The sequence below is a fragment of the Hippoglossus stenolepis genome, chromosome 23 (genome assembly GCF_022539355.2).
Source record: "Hippoglossus stenolepis isolate QCI-W04-F060 chromosome 23, HSTE1.2, whole genome shotgun sequence".
NCBI lineage: Eukaryota > Metazoa > Chordata > Actinopteri > Pleuronectiformes > Pleuronectidae > Hippoglossus > Hippoglossus stenolepis.
In genome coordinates this window covers 14,990,889-15,013,241 of record NC_061505.1, presented here as the reverse complement: position 1 = coordinate 15,013,241, position 22,353 = coordinate 14,990,889, and the positions used below count along the sequence as shown (strand labels likewise).

The following is a 22,353-nucleotide window of genomic DNA, read 5'->3' as shown; positions in this document are numbered from 1 at the left end:
CTCCCCCTGGCCAATGACGGAAAGTGTGAAAAGGTTGGACATTTTTCTAAACTCCCCTTATAAGGCAATCTGATAATCAGGCCTTTTTTCCACGAAGATGTCAAGAGAGCTTTTGGTGATAAGAGCCAATGCCGGTGTGCTCAAACAAAAACATGTGATCTCTGCAGCAGGATGCATACATGGCATCCTGCCTCTGCCTGCACCACCTGCTGTCTGAACCCTCTGGAGGATTTGCTGCTGTTGTGAACTTGTCCAGTAGTAATTCTTTCTGTTGGGCTCTGAGTCTGAAAGGAGGCAACATGCTCCTTATTACAAGTTAGTGTATCATTACTGTCATTACATTAATTAGTTATTTAACAGAATTAAGCAAAAACTACTGGACAGATTAACAGGGAACTTGGTGGAAGGATGCGGTCCGGGTCGAAGAAGAACTCATTCAATTTTGCTGTGAATCAGATCTTTCTTTAACGTTGTGAGATAGGACATTTTCAAACATTTCCATTGATTTCTCAAAGAATAATTCATGGATCTTGATAAAAAAAAAGTCCCAAGTCTGCATGTAATATTTCAACATTATATTTCGTTCCTGTAATCTGTCCCCCCAATTGCCACAGAGGGGCTTCGAGATTGGGTTCATGTCTTGTGCTGGCCGACCTCTGTGATCAGATTTTCCAGCTTTAATTGAAATTCTGCTGTCTCGGAAGGTATGGACGTCATTTCCTGCTAAATTTGGAGCCTCTAGCCTATACTTATTATATATTTAGGTCTCGAATTTGACATAAATTGAATTGAATCTGCACAGTTCCTTGTGATCTTTGCTTTTTCCTGATGCCACTTCATTCCCGTGACCGGTCTGGTATACACCTCAGATACCAGATCCCTCACTTATTCACCGTTCCAATGCAGGATGTAGCAAAATGGTATTAGGCTACTGCACAGAGGAAGCTGATGTTGGTGGGTGTACAAAGTTCTGGAGAATGAGTTTTGTGTTCCACCCTACTGTCCCATGTCCGTCTATTATCTATGCAAACTCCACACAGAATGAACTGGCTGAACTGGGATGGAAATCAAAAAAACATACAGCTAGGCAAAGAACAGATTGTGCTTTTTGTCCTGTTGACACATCAATTAATATTTAAACACACCTAACAAAGTGTTTTGTGTTCCCTCAACATAAAATCATCAGTCATTATTTCTTTTTGCATCCCTACCTGCTCATGTTGGAACAGGATATACGGGTTGCATACTTGTATCCAGTCTTTTGATACATGTAGAGCAGAGTTTCACCCAGTTAGGCTCAGGCTCCTCTCTGGTTTCACATTCACTATCTACAATATTATACAGTGCTGGCAGGAAGGCATGGTGGGGGGGGCGCGGGGGGGATTTTTTGCCTACCAACAGCAACAGCAGACATCACAGCCCCTTGGTGAGTTCAGGGTTCGTTGCCAGTGAAGCCCTCAGCGTGCCCAGTTATTCATTCCAATCAGACTGGACTCCCTGCATGGCTGACTCCTACATAAGTCGCAGCGGTGATACTCGTCAAACTGAGACGTTTATTTTCATAATTTTTATTCTTGGATACACATTCTATAGATTTTCACAAACTATACGAAGCCGATAGCATAGGTTTTTATTTATTTGAAAAATTAGACACTGGGGCAGCTCGGATGTGGTGTGGTCAGGTCTGTCGGCTCAAAGCAAGAAGTGGATTTCTTTCTCTGATGACCAGGTGGAACGGTTACTGGCAGAGTAAACAACACTACAGCACTACACTACACACACTGCTGCTAGTACAGTCATGACAGATAAGACCCAATCAGGATTCAATTGCTAATGTTTTGTTATTCCAAGTTTTATATTTTGATTATCTATAATCTGTAAAAAAGAGTGATGAGGAAGATGAAAGATTTAAAGAGGGGTCATTTAATGACGCTCAATAAAACATTAAAAACATATCCAATCAGGGAGCAAACATGGGTGTCTATGTCATCAGTTTCTTCCGTCCAGACTAAAACACAATCCCGCAGTTATCAAACTAAAACGGGCCGCCAGCATTACCAAAGCTCTCTGTTCTTGTGGACGTAGCCGAAAAGTAGCCAATTGGCACAAGATTCACATCGGCCAGTATGTCATGATCCTAGTGATGGCGCCCTTGAGACTAGCATCTGCGGCTAAAAGATACTCATTCATTACAAAGTTATTCACACCCTACGTTAGATTCCGGACGAAACTGCAGCATCGCCACATCTGTCATCTATGTAACTCTAACTGACATATACACAGTTTTAGGAGGCTCTACGCGTCGTCAGTGCTTGGAGTCATGATGACACAACATGAGTCTGTTCTCCTAATCCTTATCTTCATCTGCATGATGTACAGTAAATCTGGAATGCAACAGAATATTCAACCCTCCGCAGTTATAACCCTTGATGGGGAAGCATGTGAGCTTGACGTTAAATTTGAAACAGTATTTTAGTTGTTTTGCTGCTGAGGGACACGATAAACAGATATAAAGCTAAAGGTTGGATTTTTATCAGTTATTTACCTGTTGAAAAAGTCTCCCAGTAAGTTCAGGCTGCATCTCACTGAAGCTGTTTTCAGACCTGCACTGAACTCTGTCTGGAGCTTCTGTCAGTGTCCGAAAAACCGAAGGAATTCAAATATCTTAGGATGCTTAAGAGGTCCCATACATGTAAAAGATGTCAGACGAGGAGATCTGATAACTTTTGGTTACCCCCTCTGCCCCTCAACTGAATGTTGCCAACATTTCGTGTTGTTTTGAACGCATCAGACCCGCACAACCACCTGCTGCAGTGAAAGACAGACTCTGGAAAATATCCAGACCCCGTTATCTGGTGTTCATGTCTGAAAACGACTTTAGTTTTTTTTCACCTGTCAGAGCCTGATAACTTATAGCTTTACCATTTTTATACGCCCATTCACTGTTGGTGACATCATGGAGCCACCAATCATATTTTCCCCACAACGCCCATCTGCAGAGAGATCAGAACGACAGGGAAACCATGTGTCGGTGAGCAGGCCTCTTTAAAATGGCTTCGTCACAAAACAATAAAAGATGAGCTGTCTATGGTGCTGAAGAGTAACTTTGAAACCGTGTGTGCTTCTGCCTTTTAACTTCTTCAGCTACAAATGGGCTTTAACGAAGCTTGGTCATGCAAACAAATGTTTAAAACAAGATTCTACTGGACATCATAGAGTTTAGGGAAGATACCCCAGAAAAGTTTTAAATGTGTCCACACTGCATCCATACATTAGCGGTACTGCCTGTCCTTTGAGTTTCACTGGGCAGCTGTAGTGGTCAGAAGTTTGGGGTGACAGTTGAATGCCAATCGGGTTCACCACATATATCCAGAATAAACGGGACGGGAGGCGGATGATTCCAGAAATAGACAATTTATTCAATTCTGACACATGATTTAAAAAGACTGATCCAGCAGCACAGGATCATGTGCAAAGTATGGAGTACTGGGCTGTACTTGATATAAATAACAGATTAAAAAGAGAGAAGTTAAAGGCTCAAGACCCAATTTAATTCTAAACAAGGCCAAATAATCTAAATGAAATCTTAACGTGGGAAAAAACGTTTGGTATTGGTCCAAACAGGTCACCAGTCTATCACAGGGCTGACACACAGAAACCATTCATACTCATATGTCTTTGGACTGTAGGTCTATAGAATACCTGCGCCACCATGCTGCCCGTCATGATTATGAGACATGACCCCTTTTACAATATGACTGTGAAAGCCTTTCATAATCGAGCTCCATCATATATCAAAGAGCTCAGAGCACCGTATTATCTCACTTCTCTCCCTGAATACAGACTCTCTTGTGGTTCCTGGAGTCTGTAAGAGTAGAACAGGAGGAAGAACCTTCAGCTACCAGGCCCCTCTCCTGTGGAACCCGCTCCCAGTCTGGGTTTAAGGTTACACTTAAAACGTTCTTCTTTAATAAAACTTATAATTAGCGCTGGATCAGGTGAGCCCTGAACCATCCCTCAGTTATGCTGCTATAGGCCATGACTGCTGGGGGAATTCCCATCCTGCACTGATCTCTCTCTCTCTCTCTCTCTCTCTCTCTCTCTCTCTCTCTCTCTCTCTCTCTCTCTCTCTCTCTCTCTCTCTCTCTCTCTCTCTCTCTCTTTCCCTCTCTCTCTCTCTCTCTCTCCTCTGACTCCGGAGCTGTGGGATCAACAATAACAACAATAATATTATTTTTATGTTATTGTTATTCATGATCAGCATTGTTATTATAATTACTACTCCTATTTACTGGTGCTACTATAGTAGCGGAAGAAGGGAAGAAGTAGGATCCACACACTTCTTGCTCTTATGTAATCTTTCAGTTTTATTTCGGTCAATAAAGGTTTAGGCATTTATTGTAATTTATTAATTGCCTCTCTGAATACTTTAAAATAACAGTTTAACATGGAAAAATTCATTATCAATCCTAGGTTACATTTATAAAACCACAATTTAATTATCCATGTAGTCGCATAGTTTCTGGGTTTGCCAGATGTTTTAAATGTCTCTTTCCAAAGATCAACATTTGACTTCACAGCTCCATAAACTCACCACCAAAACAATAAGAGGGTTTTAGTAACGATAAAACAATCTGGTAAAACCTGACCTTCATGAGTCCTTTCAGAAAAAAAAATTACAGATCAAAGCTGCACCTATTTATGCTTTGGAACCTCTGGCATCTTTCAAAGGCCCCCTTTCACCCCTGGCCTTAGACCGGCCCCCGGTGACACAGACTAACCCCTGGAGAGCTTCAACAGTCATACGTGCACGGCGGCTCTCTCCGCACTGGGTGAGTTGTTGCTGAGTTGTTGGCACTTGGGTGTTTATCTGCCACACTGCCTCCATCTGAGGTGTCACAAAACCCTGCGTACACTCCCTCCTGTCCGACATAGCTGCACTTTTCACATTTTGCCGCGGTGCCTACATTTGAGCCGCGCGTGTATTTTTAAAAACAGTCGCAAGTGAGTCGTCTGTCTGCTCAGACATGTTATCCGTCGGTCCGGCAGAAAGAGGCTGTCACTGATCTTCTTGTAATGTCCTAAATATACGTTCATTGGACCCGTTTGAGTCTACACTGGATAAGGTTTGTTGTCATGACAACTGATCTGACACACTGGCATTCGTATTAGTTCGATCATGGGATATAAGATAAATCAGATCAATTGTACAATTGTTGATAATTACAATTAGAAAAATTAAAAACAAGTAAACAAATTTAAACTCAATTAAATAATACATACATATATGTATATATATATATACTGATCTTCCAAAGCCCGTTTTTAGCCATAATTCAAGAATACATGCACTCATTATACAAACCTTTAAGCCTACACAAATCCAGGACATATTGAAAACACGCTGCCCATGAAAAGCCCGTTCCATCATGAAGGACCCCTCCCACCCGTTAAACAGACCGTTTGTCCCACTGCCATCAGGTAGAGGGTTTTGCAGCATCAGAACCAAGACCACAGGGTTCTGCAACAGCTTCTTCCCCAAGCAGTCAGACTCCTAAACAACCTGCTGCCACCAACCACCCCCTACCCCCACACACATGCAATCAACCCCCTGCCCACCCACAAACACACACAATCAACCCCCACCACTTCTACCACCTCTACACACACATATAATGGACAATGGGAATAGTCAATCAAGTGACATTTTTGCTGCACTGCTTTTTTTTTTGCACATTGGCATGAGAGAAACACCACTAAGTTCAGCTGTACACTGTAAGTGGATGCATGACAATACATTTCAGTTGACTTGACTTGATGTCTACTAGGAGAAAATGATGGAGTCATCTTATATCCAAAAGGTCAGCTTCACTGTGACATAATAAAGTTATGAAAACAAACTGAATATTCAACGCCATGACTCAGGAGCCAAAGGCGAGATTGTGATCATCTTTCAGATTTGGTTGGACTCTGGATCCATGGCAGTAATCTGGGTGTCCACCTTGAAGGTTGAAGCTGTGGTGATTGTGCAGAGCTAAGACGTATGTGCTTCTTTGCGGCAACATTTGTTTTCGATCAGAATCAGCTTTATTGGCATAAGCATGTGAACATACACAAGGGGCTGACTGTTTTTTTCCCATTAAACATTAATAAAGTAGTAATAGAGCAGAGGAAGAACAACAAAGCACCAAAAGTTTGTCCTTTCGACTCAGGTCAGCTTCCCTGAATAGACGAAATAGTAGAAACCTGCTAAATAAAGAAAGTCATGTAAACAACAACTTGACTGGTCGGCAGAGGCATGTATCCTTTTTTCAGAGATCCCCTCTGAACATGCTTTAACACATGTGAAAAACAATCCGCTTCGAATCATAGTTTCTCTAATGTGCCCCTTCTCCCTCAATGAAACACCCAGAGGCTATAAACATAAAGATAATGCAGATGCTGATGCCTGCAGCGGCTCCTCTGTTCATTCTGTAAACCATTCACCTCTTCGATCTGATCTGCAGACAGTCCATCTTTAAGTTGTGCTCTTCTTCTCGGACCTTTCACCAGTTCCCTGTCCTTTCTTTCCTAGCTGCGGTTTGCACGATCATATGAACACTGGTATATGTCTAGAGATAGTTCAGGTGGTGTTACAAATAAAACAATACAAAAAATAAAATATGAGTGGTTGAAGTTATTTTCTATGCTTCTCCACGTTATAGTTGAATTTGGTTATTGTGAGAATTATACAGAAGTTGAAATAGTCTTAAGGGAACCAAGAGAGAGGAATGCCTATTGCATGGGGGGGTCCTCTCAACGACCCCCCTTTGGTCCGCCACCCCCATCTTGAGACCCATGTGAGCCAGACGGTGGTTGGTAATGTCTCTGTTCCGTTTTAGATCCTGGGCTTTGGCCTTCATGTCACGGTGAGCTGGAATTTCTGGAGCGCTTCCGTGTCGTCATCAGAGTGACTGTCTAACCAGGCAAGGAGCTTTGCGCGCAGCACCACCACTGTCTGGAGGACGGGGGGGACCCTGGGTGGTGTGTGGGGGGGTCCATCTCTGTCGCCTCTTGTCTGTCGGACACCAAATGTAAGCTAAAACCTGCCACTCCAGCCATGGAGACGGAGCAAAGCTGCGTGGAGACTTCGGCGACTCTCCGGGCGATGAAAGATCTGCTCCAAAAACCGGCGCACGGAGGCGAGGATGCCCCGGTGAAGCAAGACGAAAGCAATTACGTCGATTTTGAGTCCGTGGACATGAAGACAAGAGGGGCAAAAGCTGGGAAAGACTGTTGCTTTGATTTGAGAAACCAAATGTCTGTCCTAATTGACAAGAGGAGCGCGGGAGCTCCGTGCGCAACGGGACCAACCCATGAGCTGGCGAATAAAGCAGAGATTGATTCCGAGAGGAAAGGGAGTTCCGGGGTTGAGAAACGTGCAGGAGCTGGCGAGGAGTGTCTCCCTGATTCATCATCGTCATCAGTTCCTCCTTGTCTTAACGCAAAGTCAGAGGGTCGTCTCGAATCAGGAGACCGAAGCGAGCGCGCCATTACGCAGCCGGATGTGTCCAAACACGAGGACTTGAAGACAGAAAGAGATGGTGAATTACACTGTGATGACAATTATCTGAGTGGGAGAAGTGAGTCGGATGATGATGATGATGATGATGAAGAGGAGGAGGATGTTAGTTTGGTGCTTTCTGATGGCTGCGTCCCGTGCGTAACCGAGGACGAGTCTCATTACATTACCACACACGAGATCCAGCTCTCTGAGCTGTCTGACCACGAGGGGGACTCCTCCACCAGCTGGGACATTGAGGATGACATCCAGGTGTACACCTTTGTCGATTATGCTTCTCTCGACGGATACAGGGCGACGGGGCAGAGGGGGGCCGGCGGCCAGCCTCGCTCTCAGGGCGCAGCAGCAACAGTCAGCACTCTGCTTGAAAGTGATCCGTGCGACGCGGCCAAGATCACCAGCTCAGATGAGAGTGTGTCAAAGCCCCAGCAGCAGCAGCAGCAGCAGCAGCAGCAGTGCAGTGGAAACAGTGGGGGGCAGATCCACCTGTCAATCAGGGCCACTTCTCGAGCTATAAATGACCCTGGCAACATCCAAGAACATGGCAATATTCTTTATCATACCAGGCGCTCCGGGGACCTGGGTCGCTATGTGTTAAGGGGAGTTGATGGGAAGACAGAGACGCTGTGTGACAGGGCGAAGTGCTTCATAGCTGTGCCAGGACGCGTGCACTTTGGCGGCAAATTAAAGGGGAAAGAGGTCACTGAGAATTCCAGCGGTGCGTCCAGCGCCGTCAGCGAGCTGGACGACGCTGACAAGGAGGTGCGCAACCTGACAGCCAGAACCTTCAAGAGCCTGGCTTACCCTTACTTTGATGCCATCAATTTCAGCACCTCCAGTGAGTCCTCTGCATCAGAGCATGGCATAGGGATAAACAGGTGGTCCACGTTTGTCGACCTGAAATATGGCAACATGAACATGTCACAGGGGCTGGACCAAAGTGTGGTTTCCCACCAAAACTCGACGGCCTCCTTCGAAATAGCGAAGAACATAGACAATAGAGGTTATAAGGACATTGCACTGGCAAGCATCAAACCGCCACCCGGCAAGATCTTCACTCTGAGTGGAACCCCCCATGGTGCGTCGTCTTCCACCAAGCAAATAGAGCTGATGGGGAAATTCAGCCAGGGTCACAGTGGGCTGATACGACTCACGGAGACTCTGAATTTTCGATGCAATGTCAAATCGGGAATGTCTGGTGGAGAAAGGCGCACGAACTTTGCAGAAAACGCCGCAGGATCACGTTCCACGGATGAAGTTACCAACAGTTTGCAAGGCAGCCAGAGGAGAGTGGCCAGCAAGCCGCCCTCTAAAACCATGGAGGACACGCACAAGAAAGCCACATTTGCCTCGAGCCTGATCAAAAATGTGATTTCTAAGAAGATGCAGTTCGAGCAGGAGCGCAAGATGGAACGAGGGGAGATCAGCGAGCCGCACCAGGCGCCTTCTCCGTGCTGTGTGCAGCAGGAGGGCGACAGTCACAAGGGGAAGGGGAGCAGGGAGCTGCAGCGACAGAGCTCCAGGTTCTCAGAGAGCAGCTCCGACTACGCCATAATGTGCGTGGATGAATTAGGGGACCTTGTGGACAGCGGCTCGTGCGAGACCAGGAGCGACTCCCGGAGACACGACGCGGCCGCTCCGGCACCAGAAACTAATTTGGAGCCGGCGGACGAGGTTGGAATCGATACTAAAAAAGGCGCATTGGAAGCGTCCAGGAGCACGCTCCTCCGCAGCCAGAATAGCGCGTTCAGATGCTGGAGGGACGAGGAGCTAGAGTTTCACAAGGATCATAAAAACGATCAAACTCAGGAGGAGAAGCCGCCGTCGGCTCACGACAGAGAGGGCGACGGGGACCAGTGCGCGGCGGGCAGCGGCAAACCCACGAAAATGTCACATTTGTTTGTGCCAAGTATCCAACTGCTGTCCGGTGACGGAGAGGTCGGACAGCAGCTGCAGAGCAGGAGTTATTCTCCGTGTGACGAGGAGGGAGGCGTGAAACCGTGCTCCGACAACACTTTATACGTCGCGGACTCCAGGAGGGTCGCTACCTCCAAATCTCCGGAGATTAAAATCAACTTGAGGAGCGTCCGGGACAACAAAGCGGAGCCTTTCGGCGTCTCCAAGCTGCGCGCTCCTAATATAGGCTGTAACGCGGCCAGCCTCGCCAGAGCAGATGACTTCAAATGCCAGGCGCTGGCTGCAGCTCTGAAGGGTGAGTGTTCAGATAAAGTGCCGCATTTCATGGTCAGAGACATCAGAGACAATATAGGGAAGCTACAGACGCCAATTCACCAAGTGAGGGACGTGCGTAAACTGGTTAAAAGCTCCTATCACTTTGTTTCTTTGGACAACAATGACAATAAATCAAACATCGCATCGGCTGACAACCACCCAGAGCAAAAGAAGCCAACGCCCAATCGAAATCCCAATTCTGTGTCCCCCATAGTGATAAAATGTCAGTCCGTGAATACAAACAATAACGGAAAACAGTGTGGTGATATTGACTTGTCTAACCGGGAACCCTTGGACTTTGACAGAGCGTCTCCAGAGGGCGCCAAAAGTGCTCCACTGCAGTGGGCAGCAGGGAAAGCAGCCTCAAATAATTCCTCAGAGGGAGACATTGGTTTGAGAATGGAAAGCAGAATAGCTTCAAATAAACAGGAAAAAACATCAGATATTACAGACAAGAAACCCGAATCCAAAATGGCAAACCAGGGGGCTCTGGCAAAACTCCAGGCTGCTGTGAAGACCATGGAGCAGCTCTATGTGTATGAGAAAAATAATTGGAAAAGGAAGAATGAGCTGCAGCCCCTCACAGACAGCCACGTGCTCTCGATGTTAGCTAGCGAGGGACATGGAGGACCTGAGGAGGACGGAGCGAGAGGGTCCAACATGTACCAGCCAGCGAGACGAGACTCCTATCCCAACTTAAACAAGACACCACCCGCACTAACAGCGTCCCCGAGCGGCGAGAGCCTGCTGCGGCGGGAGGACAAAGACCCTCTCAAGGGATTTCAGACACCCGGTGGCCGTGATGACAGGCTGTTTGCTAAGCCAGCGCAAACCACCGGCACCACAGGCAGCAAAAACAAGTTCAGCCTCAGCACTAGCCTGAAAGCTTCCACAGCCGCTAAGGTGACTCAGTCAAGCGCAGTCGCACAAACACCTTTCAGCACCAAAAACTTTGTCCCGAAGTCCCCCAAACTGCCCGTGTCATTAAAAATCCACCAGCAAAGGGGAAGCGGAAACGATGGAGCTCAATCAAAGGAGGTGGACAGATTTTCACAGGACAATGAGAACTATCTAACCATTCCGGTCAAGTCTCATGCCAGCAGCAGCAAAAAGCCCCCTTGTGCTGATAGAACATCCGTGTATTCATCCGCCGCTCAGTCACACCCAACCACTCCTCCAGGATACTTTGGATGTGGTGCCAGGTGCCATGAGGACCACAGCCAGACCCACAAACACTCCAGCATCGTGATGGAGACATGCTCGCCAGAGATACCCTCTGCTACCATCTACCACTCCTTACCACTGGGCATGTCCCCCAGTCAGCCACAAGTTTACTGCTTCTCCCCGGCAATCACCCCCGCTCCCACCATAGACCCCTTCCAGGCCACCCAGCGGAAGATGCTCCTGGATCCCACCACTGGAAACTACTACCTGGTGGACACTCCTGTGCAGCCGGCCACCAAGCGCCTCTTTGACCCAGAAACAGGCCAGTATGTGGATGTGCCCATGCCGCAGCCTCCCATGACTCCGCTGCCCATGCCAATGTCACCATTGGCACTCAGTCCCGGAGCATATGGACACACCTACATGATCTACCCAGGCTTCATGCCCACACCCTCAATGATCCCGACCCGGACGCTGGTGCAGTCCCAGATGTCGATGCAGCCAGGGATGGAGAGTGGCGAGAAAGCCATGTCCCAGCAGACTGAGGGGATGTACATGGAGAGCCCCTACTACATGGCAACTGGGAAGTCTCCCCAGGCGGCCACTGGATCTCAACAGCAGGCCTATACCAGCAGGCCGCTACAGGGCTACTCCGGCATCAAGCAGCCGGTCATCAGCATTACATCCCAACAGGGGCCCCGGATCATTGCCCCGCCCTCATTTGATGGGACCACCATGAGCTTCGTGGTGGAGCACAGATAAACAGCAGCTCACCTGGACAGGTGAGTGGATCTGAATGTTAACCCTGTCATCGAGACTAAGTCAGACTGGTGTTGGACTGGTGTTGGACTGATTTTATAATTTACTATTACTGTATGAATGCATTTCAATATTAAAATGTATCATCTATTAAAATCACAGATTACTTATAATGAAATCGAGAGAGGACACTCTTAGGACCTCATTGGAATTTTTCTAACAAGAATTGTTTTATGACTAATACTACAATCGTAAATGGAGGTCATGCATGGGGTCCCAAACCTTTTGGCCCATTACCTCTTAAAACAAAAGTATCAACTTGGCTTGAATATTAGTTTGCAAACAAGTACTATTTGTAGTTATTTGTCTCAGAAAACTAAATTAAATAATGGAAGGAATAAAACAACATGTGGATTAATATGTCCAGGTGTTTGCTCTTTCTGTAATAAGCTCATGACAATTTAAATCTTGTGATATAAATCCTGCCTCAGGGTATTGAAACAGCTCTGAGCCTTCTCCTATGAAATGGAAATATGACAAAATCTAAGCTGAGGATCCAAATCATGTCCACAAGAGAACATGGACAATATACTAGCGCATATATTATTTACAGATGAATCTACCAGTACTATTGCTACCAACGCAAACCCTGCTGCCCATATTCCCATTTAGATAAGATAAGATAAGATACAACTTTATTGATCCCACACCAGAGAAAGTCCCTTGTTACATCAGCAGACAAGTCAGAATGAGGTATAAAAGACAATAACAATATAAAAAAAGTCAACAGAATAAAAATAATATTTATAATAATTCGTCAAAAGACCATTTGAGTAAAACTGTCTTTACTAAAAAGATCCCACAAAACACAATTATCTGTATATTGGCATATATTAGCATTATAATTATTAGTAGCATGATATATAGCATTTCATTGTTGCTCCATTGATACGAGAGAGAGAAAGGGCGGAAGAGAGAGAGAGAGAGAGGGTCTTTCCTGCCTTTACCTTCCCGGTTAAAATTGTTCTACTTGTTCATAGTATGGAGGCCCCACAGTGCTAAATAAATAAATAATGCATATCATATTAAGAGCCACAATATTTATAATTGGCAATTAAACTGTATAAAGATGTGATAGGCCTACATCTTTAAAACTTATTTAATATGTATTGTATTCATTATTTCAACTGTATATTTTCACAATAGAGTTTTACAAGGAGTTTATTGCAGGTATTTTCTTTTTTGATTCCAGCAATTTTAAATGTTCTATTTTACAAAATCACTATTGAAGTTTACCAATAGGGAAAAAATGAAGCCCAACTAGTATGGAGTGTTCCAAATTTATATAAATCAATAAACCAATATCAAATAAATTATTTCTATAAAGATGGACAAAATCACAATTTATCCAAATAATTAAAAAAATTCATTAAATACATTTAAAGATACATTTTAAAAACCTATTCTGCTCAAAGTAACGACGAATCAAAGACCTATAGTTCTGCCCTGTGTCTGAAAAAATATAATTGAGAAAATGGCATTGTTCAGTCGAGAAACAAAAATGTAAAAAATAAATCCTACCAGATCCCTTTTATTTTGTTTAACTTTAAATGCCTTTGATCTCCTTTGATTTGGGCTTCATTTTCTTGCCATCGTCAATGTTTTTAATGTAATTAAAACATTTTTTAGCAACAAACTGTTGTTTAGAAAAAAGCTGGATGAATTAACATCATACAAAAAGTGATCTGAGTTTAAATTGTATTTATTTCCCTGTTGTTTTTTAAAGAAGGTTATGTATTCGCCCGGTCTGTTGATTTGTTTGTTTGTTTTGTTGTTTGTTAGCAGGATTACGAAATTAACTGCTTAAACGCTTTTCCATAAAACTGAGTGGAGTGATGTGGGATGAGACATGTAAACCCCCGATTCAGTTTTGGAGCAGATCTGGGAATGTTTTTATCAGAATAAACCATATCAGACAAATTTTGATGTCTGATCTCTATCTATCCCTGATTTGGTGCGGCTTGATTGAATTTATATATTTCATTTTGAACTATTTGTGTTTCCATAGAAACCTTCATATTATCCCCAAACCCCCCTAAGTACATAGTGGATGGGTGGTGCACTCTCTATATCACAATTTTACATCTTGCCTTAAGGCAAATTAGCCATATTCAAATTAACAGTTTTCTAGTATCATTTCATTTGGATGACGACATACATATGAACCAGTCATATACTAGGATTTATCATGCATGTAAAAAGGACAATATATGATTACAAAGTTTTCAAATTGAGCAGCCTGAACTAGTTTATGAATTCTGATATCACAGCAGAGATACAGAGGATTACGTTGATATACGATTCTTCATGGGCTGGGTGTTGTGTGTGTACCATGGTGGACATGGTAAAAGGTCAGGCAGTGGCAGGTGTTTGTTATGCGTGTACACCAAGAGCCTCAGCTGCTGCTGGACATCGAGAGGCTGCCTGGCAGGTCAGAGTCTCAGCAGGGTCAGCCGGCTTTTTATAGGACCGGTCGTTTAAAGACAGAAAGATGGAGAGGCCAGCTTTACTGATCAGCAATTATATAAACACGGCATGCGACATGGGAGCAGATAGCCTCAGCTGCACCGTGGCCGAGCATGTGGAGTTCCCCCCTTCTCATCGGAGAATGAGACCCACATACTGGAGGGCTCAGCTGTGTTTATAGTAGTAAACAGATCTGGGGTCTGATGGTTGGAGAGAGGAGAAGGTTGCTGGTTTAAATCCTCCTGACTGGGGGCACAAATGTGTATGGGTAAGTGTAAGTCAACAGAGGACAGTCATCTTGTCGTCTATAATAGACCTCTTTTATCAGTAGAAGACCCCCAAGTGCATAGAGCTGATTGAGATAATATTGAATTCCAAGTTTGACCGATTTGAGGTTTTTGTTACCTCCGTCAGGGAGGTGATGTTTTTGTCTGCGTTTGTTTATTAGCAGGATTACACAAAAAAGTACTGAACTGATTTCCATGACATTTTGTGGAGGGATGAGACATAACCCAAAGAGGAATCCATAACATTTAGGTTATAAGTATATGTGCAGTTTGGTGCAGATCTGGATCAAATGAATTTAAATCGGGCTTCATAAGGAGAATGTTGGAGACTGTTTTTTCCAATGTCTGTTTTTAGTTTACAGTTCCATTTTATCCAAATGAAAGTTTTATTTTTTAACAGCCCTTTTCACCACAACATCTTCACGTGTCTGTGAAGAACAACTTGTCAGAGATTTGTTTGTGACTGAAATCTGTCAGACAGATGAGCTAATTATGACTGCCTAGCTAAATGTGGTTTAATTCAGGAAAGCCAACCACAAACTGTCACTCAGCACTCATGTGTGACTTTTCAGAACAATGGAGTTTCCACTCTAATGGCACTTCATTTCTGAAGATTAAAGGATCACTGAAAATTGTATTATGGGATTTTAGATTTACACAAAGTAGCATTTTAGAATTAAGGTTTGATTAATCTAATATAGTCATAGCACATCGTCCATACCAGGCATGTATGTTTTTGAATATGAAATACGTGGTGCAGGTTATGAAACACAGACAGGGCAGGTGAGCAGCAGGTGGAATGCAACACACCCACGGTTGGAACAGTGACCGAGCAGCGTGCCTACACGTCGTCTGACTGCCTGGACTTTAACCTGGAATTTGTTGATTGTATTTGTCTGTCAGAGAAGACAGGAGTCTGAACGACAGCTAAGGCAATAAGGAATACCTGGAACACTGGAGATACTGGGCTGTTTCCAGTTTGAGTCAAACACTTCACTTTTTGTTAGTCCTCGTGTTTTGAGCTTCATGAGACAGGCGTCTCCATTTTTGTGCTGAGTCATCGTTAACTGGGCCATGATCTCTTACCAGAAATGCCCTGAAAGGACTCCTCCCCTTTTTAACTGTAAGGAAACACAGTTTGTGACCTTCTTACTCTGAGGTGAGAGGCACAGGAAAGGATAACAGGATTCAAACCCAGCACTTTCTCTAAGACGGAACAGATACAGTAAGAAGAGCTCGGGACACTGCATGGGAGACTGACATGTTGCTGTTTCGGTGCAGCGCTGACTGGTTTGACTGAGGTGGGACTCAAAGTGAAAGTAACTACGACTGGCTGAGGTTGTGATCACACTGCCTCTCTGCTGTGTTTTTTTACTCTCATTTATGACAGAACATGGCTCTGCGATCAGCCGTTGACTTTTCTTGTTCCGTCTGTTTTGAGATTTTCAAAAACCCTGTCGTGCTGTCATGCAGCCACAGCTTCTGTAAAGACTGTTTGCAGACCTGGTGGGCGGACAAAGTGATTCTCCAGTGTCCAGTTTGCAAAAGAAGATCTTCAAAGAGTGATCCGCCATTTAACTTGGCGTTGAGGAACCTGTGTGAAGCCTTGTTACAGGAACTTTCTCTGGAAGAGAGCACCTCTGCCGGTACTGAGGCTCTCTGCAACCTGCACTCTGAGAAACTAAAGCTCTTCTGTTTGGACCATCAGCAGCCTGTGTGTGTCGTCTGTCGTGACTCGAGAACACACACCAATCACAGTTTCAGACCAATCGATGAAGCTGCACAGGACAACAGGGAACGGCTCAGGACATCTTTAAAGCCCTTACAGGACAAACTGGAGCACTTGAGTCAAGTTAAAGTTAACTGGGATTTAACAGCGGATGAAATTAAGGCCCAGGCCAGACAAACAGAGAAGACGATTAAAGGTGAGTTTACGAAGCTTCAGAATTTTTTACAAAAAGAAGAAGAAGCCAGGATGACCGCACTGAGGAAGGAAGAGGAGCAGAAGAGTGGAGTGATGATGCGGAGGATTGAGGCTCTGAGCAGAGAGATAGCAGCTCTTTCAGAAACTATCAGAATCACAGAGGAGGAACTGAAAACCGCAGACGTCTCGTTCCTGCAGAACTACAATGCTGCAGTGGAAAGAGTCAAGCAGCGCCACCTGCTGGAGGATCCAAAGCTGGCCTCTGGAGTTTTGATAGACATGTCAAAACATGTGGGCAACCTCACCTTCAAAGTATGGATCAAGATGAAGGGCATGGTCTCCTACACTCCCGTGATTCTGGACCCAAACACAGCTGAGCAAAACCTTTTACTAAGTGAAGATCTGAGAAGTGTACGATGTGTAGAGAGGGAGAGCCAGCTTCCGAAAAACCCAGAAAGATTTGATAGTTACACCACAGTCCTGGGATCTGAGGGCTTTAACTCGGGGACTCACAGCTGGACTGTTGAAGTTCAAAATGATGCAAACTGGGCAGTGGGTGTGATAGAAGAGTCTGTCCGGAGGCAAGGAGATATTCCGACTGGTTACTGGGAAATATGGTTCCAAAATGGTAAACTCCAAGCATACTCTCCACCACACTTGGACCGTACTCTCTCAGTGAAGAACCCGATTCAGAGGATCAGGGTGCAGATGGACTGGGACAGAGGAAAGCTGTCCTTCTTTGACCTGGATACCAACACAAACATTTATACCTTCTCACAGACATTCACCAAGAAGCTGTTTCCCTTCATGAACACCACTTCCACAGTGCAACTGAGGGTATTACCAATGACAGTCAATGTACAGCTCGGGATGTAGACAGTTATGAGGATGATGACAATCTCTTCAATAAGACCCATTTTATAACTTAATGTAAGTAATCACCATATTCACAATGTTTCTAATACCTGATATCTGTATGTGATCTTGCCGTCATGTTCCTTTGTCAGAACAACTCTTTTCCTCCAAATCAACCCTTGAGTGTGGAGGCATATTAGTGGCAAAACTATATGGACAGGGATCAGTCTGCAAGAGGAAAATCTGATATTTGATGGTTTTGATATGATTAAATCACCATCAAGTCATGTTCAAAATGTGTTCACTATAAGGTTTGGTCAGTTGGTTATAGAAATGCTATCCTCACGCTGTTCAATTAAAATTAAAAGTCAAATTAAAAGTAATTAAAAGACAAAATGGACACATGACACTGAAATTGTAATTCAACAGTTTGAAAATGCATCACTGCCGTTAATTTCAAATCAAATTGGAAAAGTGTCATAATTTACAAATTGCTCCACTTGTAATGCTGCCAGTTAAATAAATGGACCAACTACACTTTTAAATTTTAATATTTGCAGCTAATGTTCTAGAAAATGACATATACAGGTCAGTATCGGTCAGTTTACATAAAATCAGGATTTACCTCATAAACCATGGTTAGGAATTCCCGATCGATCTCAGAACCCTTTTTGAATCTCAAATTCTTGTTTGGATAAAGCTTCAGCTTTTGCTCAATAATGTTGGCATTAATAAACTTCCATACAGAGTTGATGAGGCGTAGTTGTCTCAGGGAGTTAATGCGAACAAACAGTAAGAGACAGACACACAAATTAAAAAAACTAAAGAAAAACAAATATCACCGGGGAAAAAGTGCTGCCATACGTGTAGAAGACACTGGCTAAGATGTCAAGAGAGTTTGTGGTCACGTTGTCGCCTCGGCTGAGTTCATACGTCACTTCCTGTCTCTGTCTGCTCCACCTCTCTCTTGAATAACACGAAGGATTTGATGCTGTTGTGAACACGTCTGTGCAGAAAACCTCCCGCTGTGTTGTGCATGTGTGAAAGGCAAGCTCTGGGTAGACTCCATAGCAAATCCTCCGGGTTTTACCTGGAGGTCATGTCCGAAAACAGCTTCAGGTTGTTTGATCAGAGCTCTCTACAGTGTGTCTGTGGTATATCTATCATGAGGTTCTTTTTTACCAGGAGTGGAGAACCTCCAGATTCCAAGTCGTGAAAGGCCTTGGAGACAATCCAAGTATAAAAAAAAGAGCTGTACCGTGTTTTTCATTTTCATGTGATAAATGAAAATAACAAAGTAGTGGATGAAATGTCCTTCAGGCTTCTGGCTGTACGTGTCAGGTCACGGTCGGGGACAGAGACGGTATTAAACATTGCAGGTTCTGTGGCGAGCAAGCAGATAGCTAAGAGGCTCGTTGCGGCTGTGGAGCTGCTGAAACCAAACAAGGTCAAATTGTTTCAGGGTCACAAGGAAACCGTCACAGAGCCAATTAATGATGTGATTAACATTAGCAAGTTGTTGCGGCTAAAACGAGCTGTGAGTGGCGGTTGTAGCCGTCCCTTTAGAGAAGTTACTGCGATTCTATCATACTGTGCACAAATTCAACATTTCCCAATGTGAATGATAATACCTGTGGCAGGCCGTTCATGCCGTGTGTCACGAGAACTGAGTCTGTTTTGTTTTGTTGGTTTCCTGCAGAACTGAACTCTGGGCGGATGCTGGACTGCTCCGGGTTCCGGGCTCTTCACTGTGCTGCACCCTGTATGCTTGTTTTATCAGCTGGAGGGGATGGTGTCGCCGGTTTATCTCATTTGTACAAGATGTGTATAAGGTCTGTGTTCCTTGCTTTGTTTTATCTCCTCACGTTGTGAAAAAAATTGAAAAGACTTACTTTATACTCAGGCCTATACTGCACTGACTCTGCTTGTTTGTAATCACCCACTCCCAAAACTAATCAGCGTTTAATTCTGATTAAAAAAAAAATGATGTCAGGTTATGTGTGTGATGTTTGTCGTGTATTTTAGACAATAAGATTGGACACAGCTCCAACAGATGGAAACAATTATGATTACATCTTGATTTCATTTGTATGCCACTTTATAGCGATTAACTATGAACTATCTGTTACTGCTGGAATTTAAGTCATGCAATTACTTAAAATGTCGGTTATATATACAGATATGTCATTTGTGATGCCTTCATGTGCATAATGTGGCTAATGTGATTTGTGTGTTGAACCTGTACAGTGGTAGACATACAACAGATGTCTCACCAAGCTCCTGCAGACACGCAGTTTGTGGAAGCCGTGCTGTATTGTATGGGAACTTTTATGTTTTCATTCAGTGACCACATGGAGGAAGTTTGTGTTTGTGTCAAGATCAAGTTTGCTCATTTTCATTTCCCCGCTGTTTTCACTGGAATGTAAAGAATGTGATTGTGCAGATGCAGAATTCTCTCCATCAGGCACGGCAAAGAGAGATAAACAGTAACTGTGTGATTTGCAAACTGGTTTTCAATTCGCCCCATTCAACATGTATTTCCATGTGTGTCACTGTTTCTACATGACGATATTGAAACAGAATTATTTGATACTGAGTTATTGGTTTGTATGCAATAGTTCTCAGACTGTGGACCTGCTGGACAGTCCATGTTTTTTTTTTAAACTCTGAGACAACACATGTTTTAGAATGGTCGCTGTATTGGACAAAAGAGAATTGTGAAAAGATCATGTGTCTTATTAAGACGCGGTTCGTGTCAACAGATCCTGCTTTGATTGTATTTGATAAGGCACACACATTAATAAGGTTTTCCTGACGTTTAATTTTAGTTTCTGCTGCTGAAATGTTCTGGTTTTCAAATTGATTGTGGACCTCCCATCCCCCCATCTTAGTTCACTTCCCCTTTTTGGCTTCACTCATCAAACACTGGGCTGGAGGACGACATTTCACCACCCAGACAAATCAAACCAAAAGTAGCCCCAGATTTTATAAATTATATATGATGCACGTGTCCTAATACTATAAACTAAGCTGTATAATCTACTTTCCCAGTTATTTTGCAGTTAAATGATTAACTCACTGTTCTTGCTGACAGGTTGTTCAATCATTTAATCATAAAATGGTAAATCCTTCCATTAGCTTTTTTTCTGCCTGTTGCAGCACTTTTCTTGAGATATTTCAGCAGTTTTTGAATGAGCATGATTATTTACGCTTTTACTTCAGTAATAGCGACATGTGTGTATAAGTGTAAATACTTTTTTTTCACAGGTCTCATGGAGAACCTGATGCCATGAAGCATCCCTGAATGATTCTGGGACTTAAAGTGTTTCAGGGTCTTGTGCGGAGTCGGGGTCACTGGACCACTCCGCTGCTTTGAAACTATTATATGAACCTTGTGGACAGACAGTAAATGTAATCAGGGTAAAGCATGGAGACGAGAGCTGCGGATGTTGGAGACTCTGGGAAAGAAGTGGGGAGCACACGTGAAGTGAAGGGGTTGAGAAAGAGAAATGTCAACTTTTACGATGTCTTGTCCAAAATGACAATAATGACTGCTGAACATGATTTGATAGTTTTTTTTCCCCACTTAGATGTGTTTTGCAAATGTACAGTGTCATTCAAAAGTGTGTCACAAATGCAGAATGCAATATTACATTAGATGCTGTTTGTAAATGTGTTTGTGCGTCTTTGAAATTGAATAAACATGAGACCCTTTTTGCAAACCTGTATGTTATCACTCGCTGACTGACTAGATGGAGTTCAGGTAAGAGGGACAAGGACATGGTTAGCCTAGCTTAGCATAAAGACTGCAAATAGTGGGACAGCTATAGCCTGACTCTGTCCAAAGATAAGAAAAAATACACTTATCAACAATACTTCTAAAACAAAGTGCGTTTCTTTGTTGTGGCTCAGGGGGTTTCGATCCCAGTCTCCACCAGTCTGCATGCCGAAGTGTCCTCGGGCAAGATAGTGAACCCCAAATTGCCCCCATTGTATGTAACTGATGTGTCCTAGAGAAAGTGCTGCACATAGATGCACTGTATGAATGTCTGTGTGAATGGGTGAAAGGCTAAACTGTATTGTAAAGTGCTATGAGGGATCATCAAGAGTAGAAAAATTCTATATACAGAGCAATTACCATTTGTTTTACTCATACAAAAATAACTTATTTGTGGATTTAGGCTGAGTTACCTGCTGGAAATGTTGAACTTTTCTTTTAAAACCATAGAAGATAATGGAGATTTGAACTACTGCTGATAACCGCAATCCTTGATTGTCTGGATCAGGTGTCGCTTTAAGACACACATGACCTTACGCAGCCTCAGGAACTATTTCTTCCAGGTGTTGGTGGGATCTTTACGAACCTGAATTTATAACTGGACAAATTGTGTTGGATATGTCCAAAAGCTCCAAAATACACCTCCCGATATCTCTAAAGCTCTGTGAACAACACAAACAGACAATATGGGGCTGCATTCTTCGGAGGCTGCATTTGAAAACCGTGGGGTGCGACTAGACTGTCCCATTTTGAAGACTCTTTCAAATATGTCCCTCAATCCAAGAGAAACAAAGACTACAACAGGTGGTTCCTCGATTGAAACATAGCTGAAGTGTGCAGCTTTACGGTCTTCTTGTCACAGGTTGCCAGGTTGGGTACCATCTGGGGAGAAAACCACCTAAACTCAAACTGTCTTATTCCAACAAGGCAGCGTTGCTTGGTGGATGGACACAAGAAGTAGATCCAGCATGTTACTAGCCTAAAATCATTTGTCTTAGCTTTAGAGGCATAGGCATGTGCATTTTTAAACTTGGAGTGAATGTGTATCAGTTTCCAGTCTCGCCATGCTAAGCTAGGCGCTCTGTACCTAACATACAGATATGAGATTTGATATTGCCCTAAAAATCTCCCTCAGGAAGAAAGAAAATTCCTTGAATTGAATAAATGAGAAGAAGAAATGACTGATCTGGTCTGGAACTGCAGAACTCACTGGCCTGTTTGCATGGCTGAAAGCTGGCTTAGCACTGCTGATGGAGGAATGTGAGCG

General features: G+C 43.8%; 2 protein-coding genes across 2 annotated transcripts; both read left to right on the top strand.

Annotated features, from left to right (window-relative positions):
- Positions 1–6,886: 6,886 nt before the first annotated feature.
- Positions 6,887–21,030, top strand: c23h4orf54 (chromosome 23 C4orf54 homolog). The gene is made up of 2 exons (XM_035148185.2): positions 6,887–11,739; positions 20,576–21,030. Exon 1 carries the CDS (start codon positions 7,100–7,102, stop codon positions 11,717–11,719), a length of 4,620 nt encoding a protein of 1,539 aa, XP_035004076.2. The 5' UTR covers positions 6,887–7,099; the 3' UTR covers positions 11,720–11,739; positions 20,576–21,030.
- Positions 11,746–21,030, top strand: LOC118102209 (zinc-binding protein A33-like). The gene is made up of 2 exons (XM_035148249.2): positions 11,746–17,383; positions 19,008–21,030. Exon 1 carries the CDS (start codon positions 15,923–15,925, stop codon positions 17,327–17,329), a length of 1,407 nt encoding a protein of 468 aa, XP_035004140.2. The 5' UTR covers positions 11,746–15,922; the 3' UTR covers positions 17,330–17,383; positions 19,008–21,030.
- Positions 21,031–22,353: the final 1,323 nt, after the last annotated feature.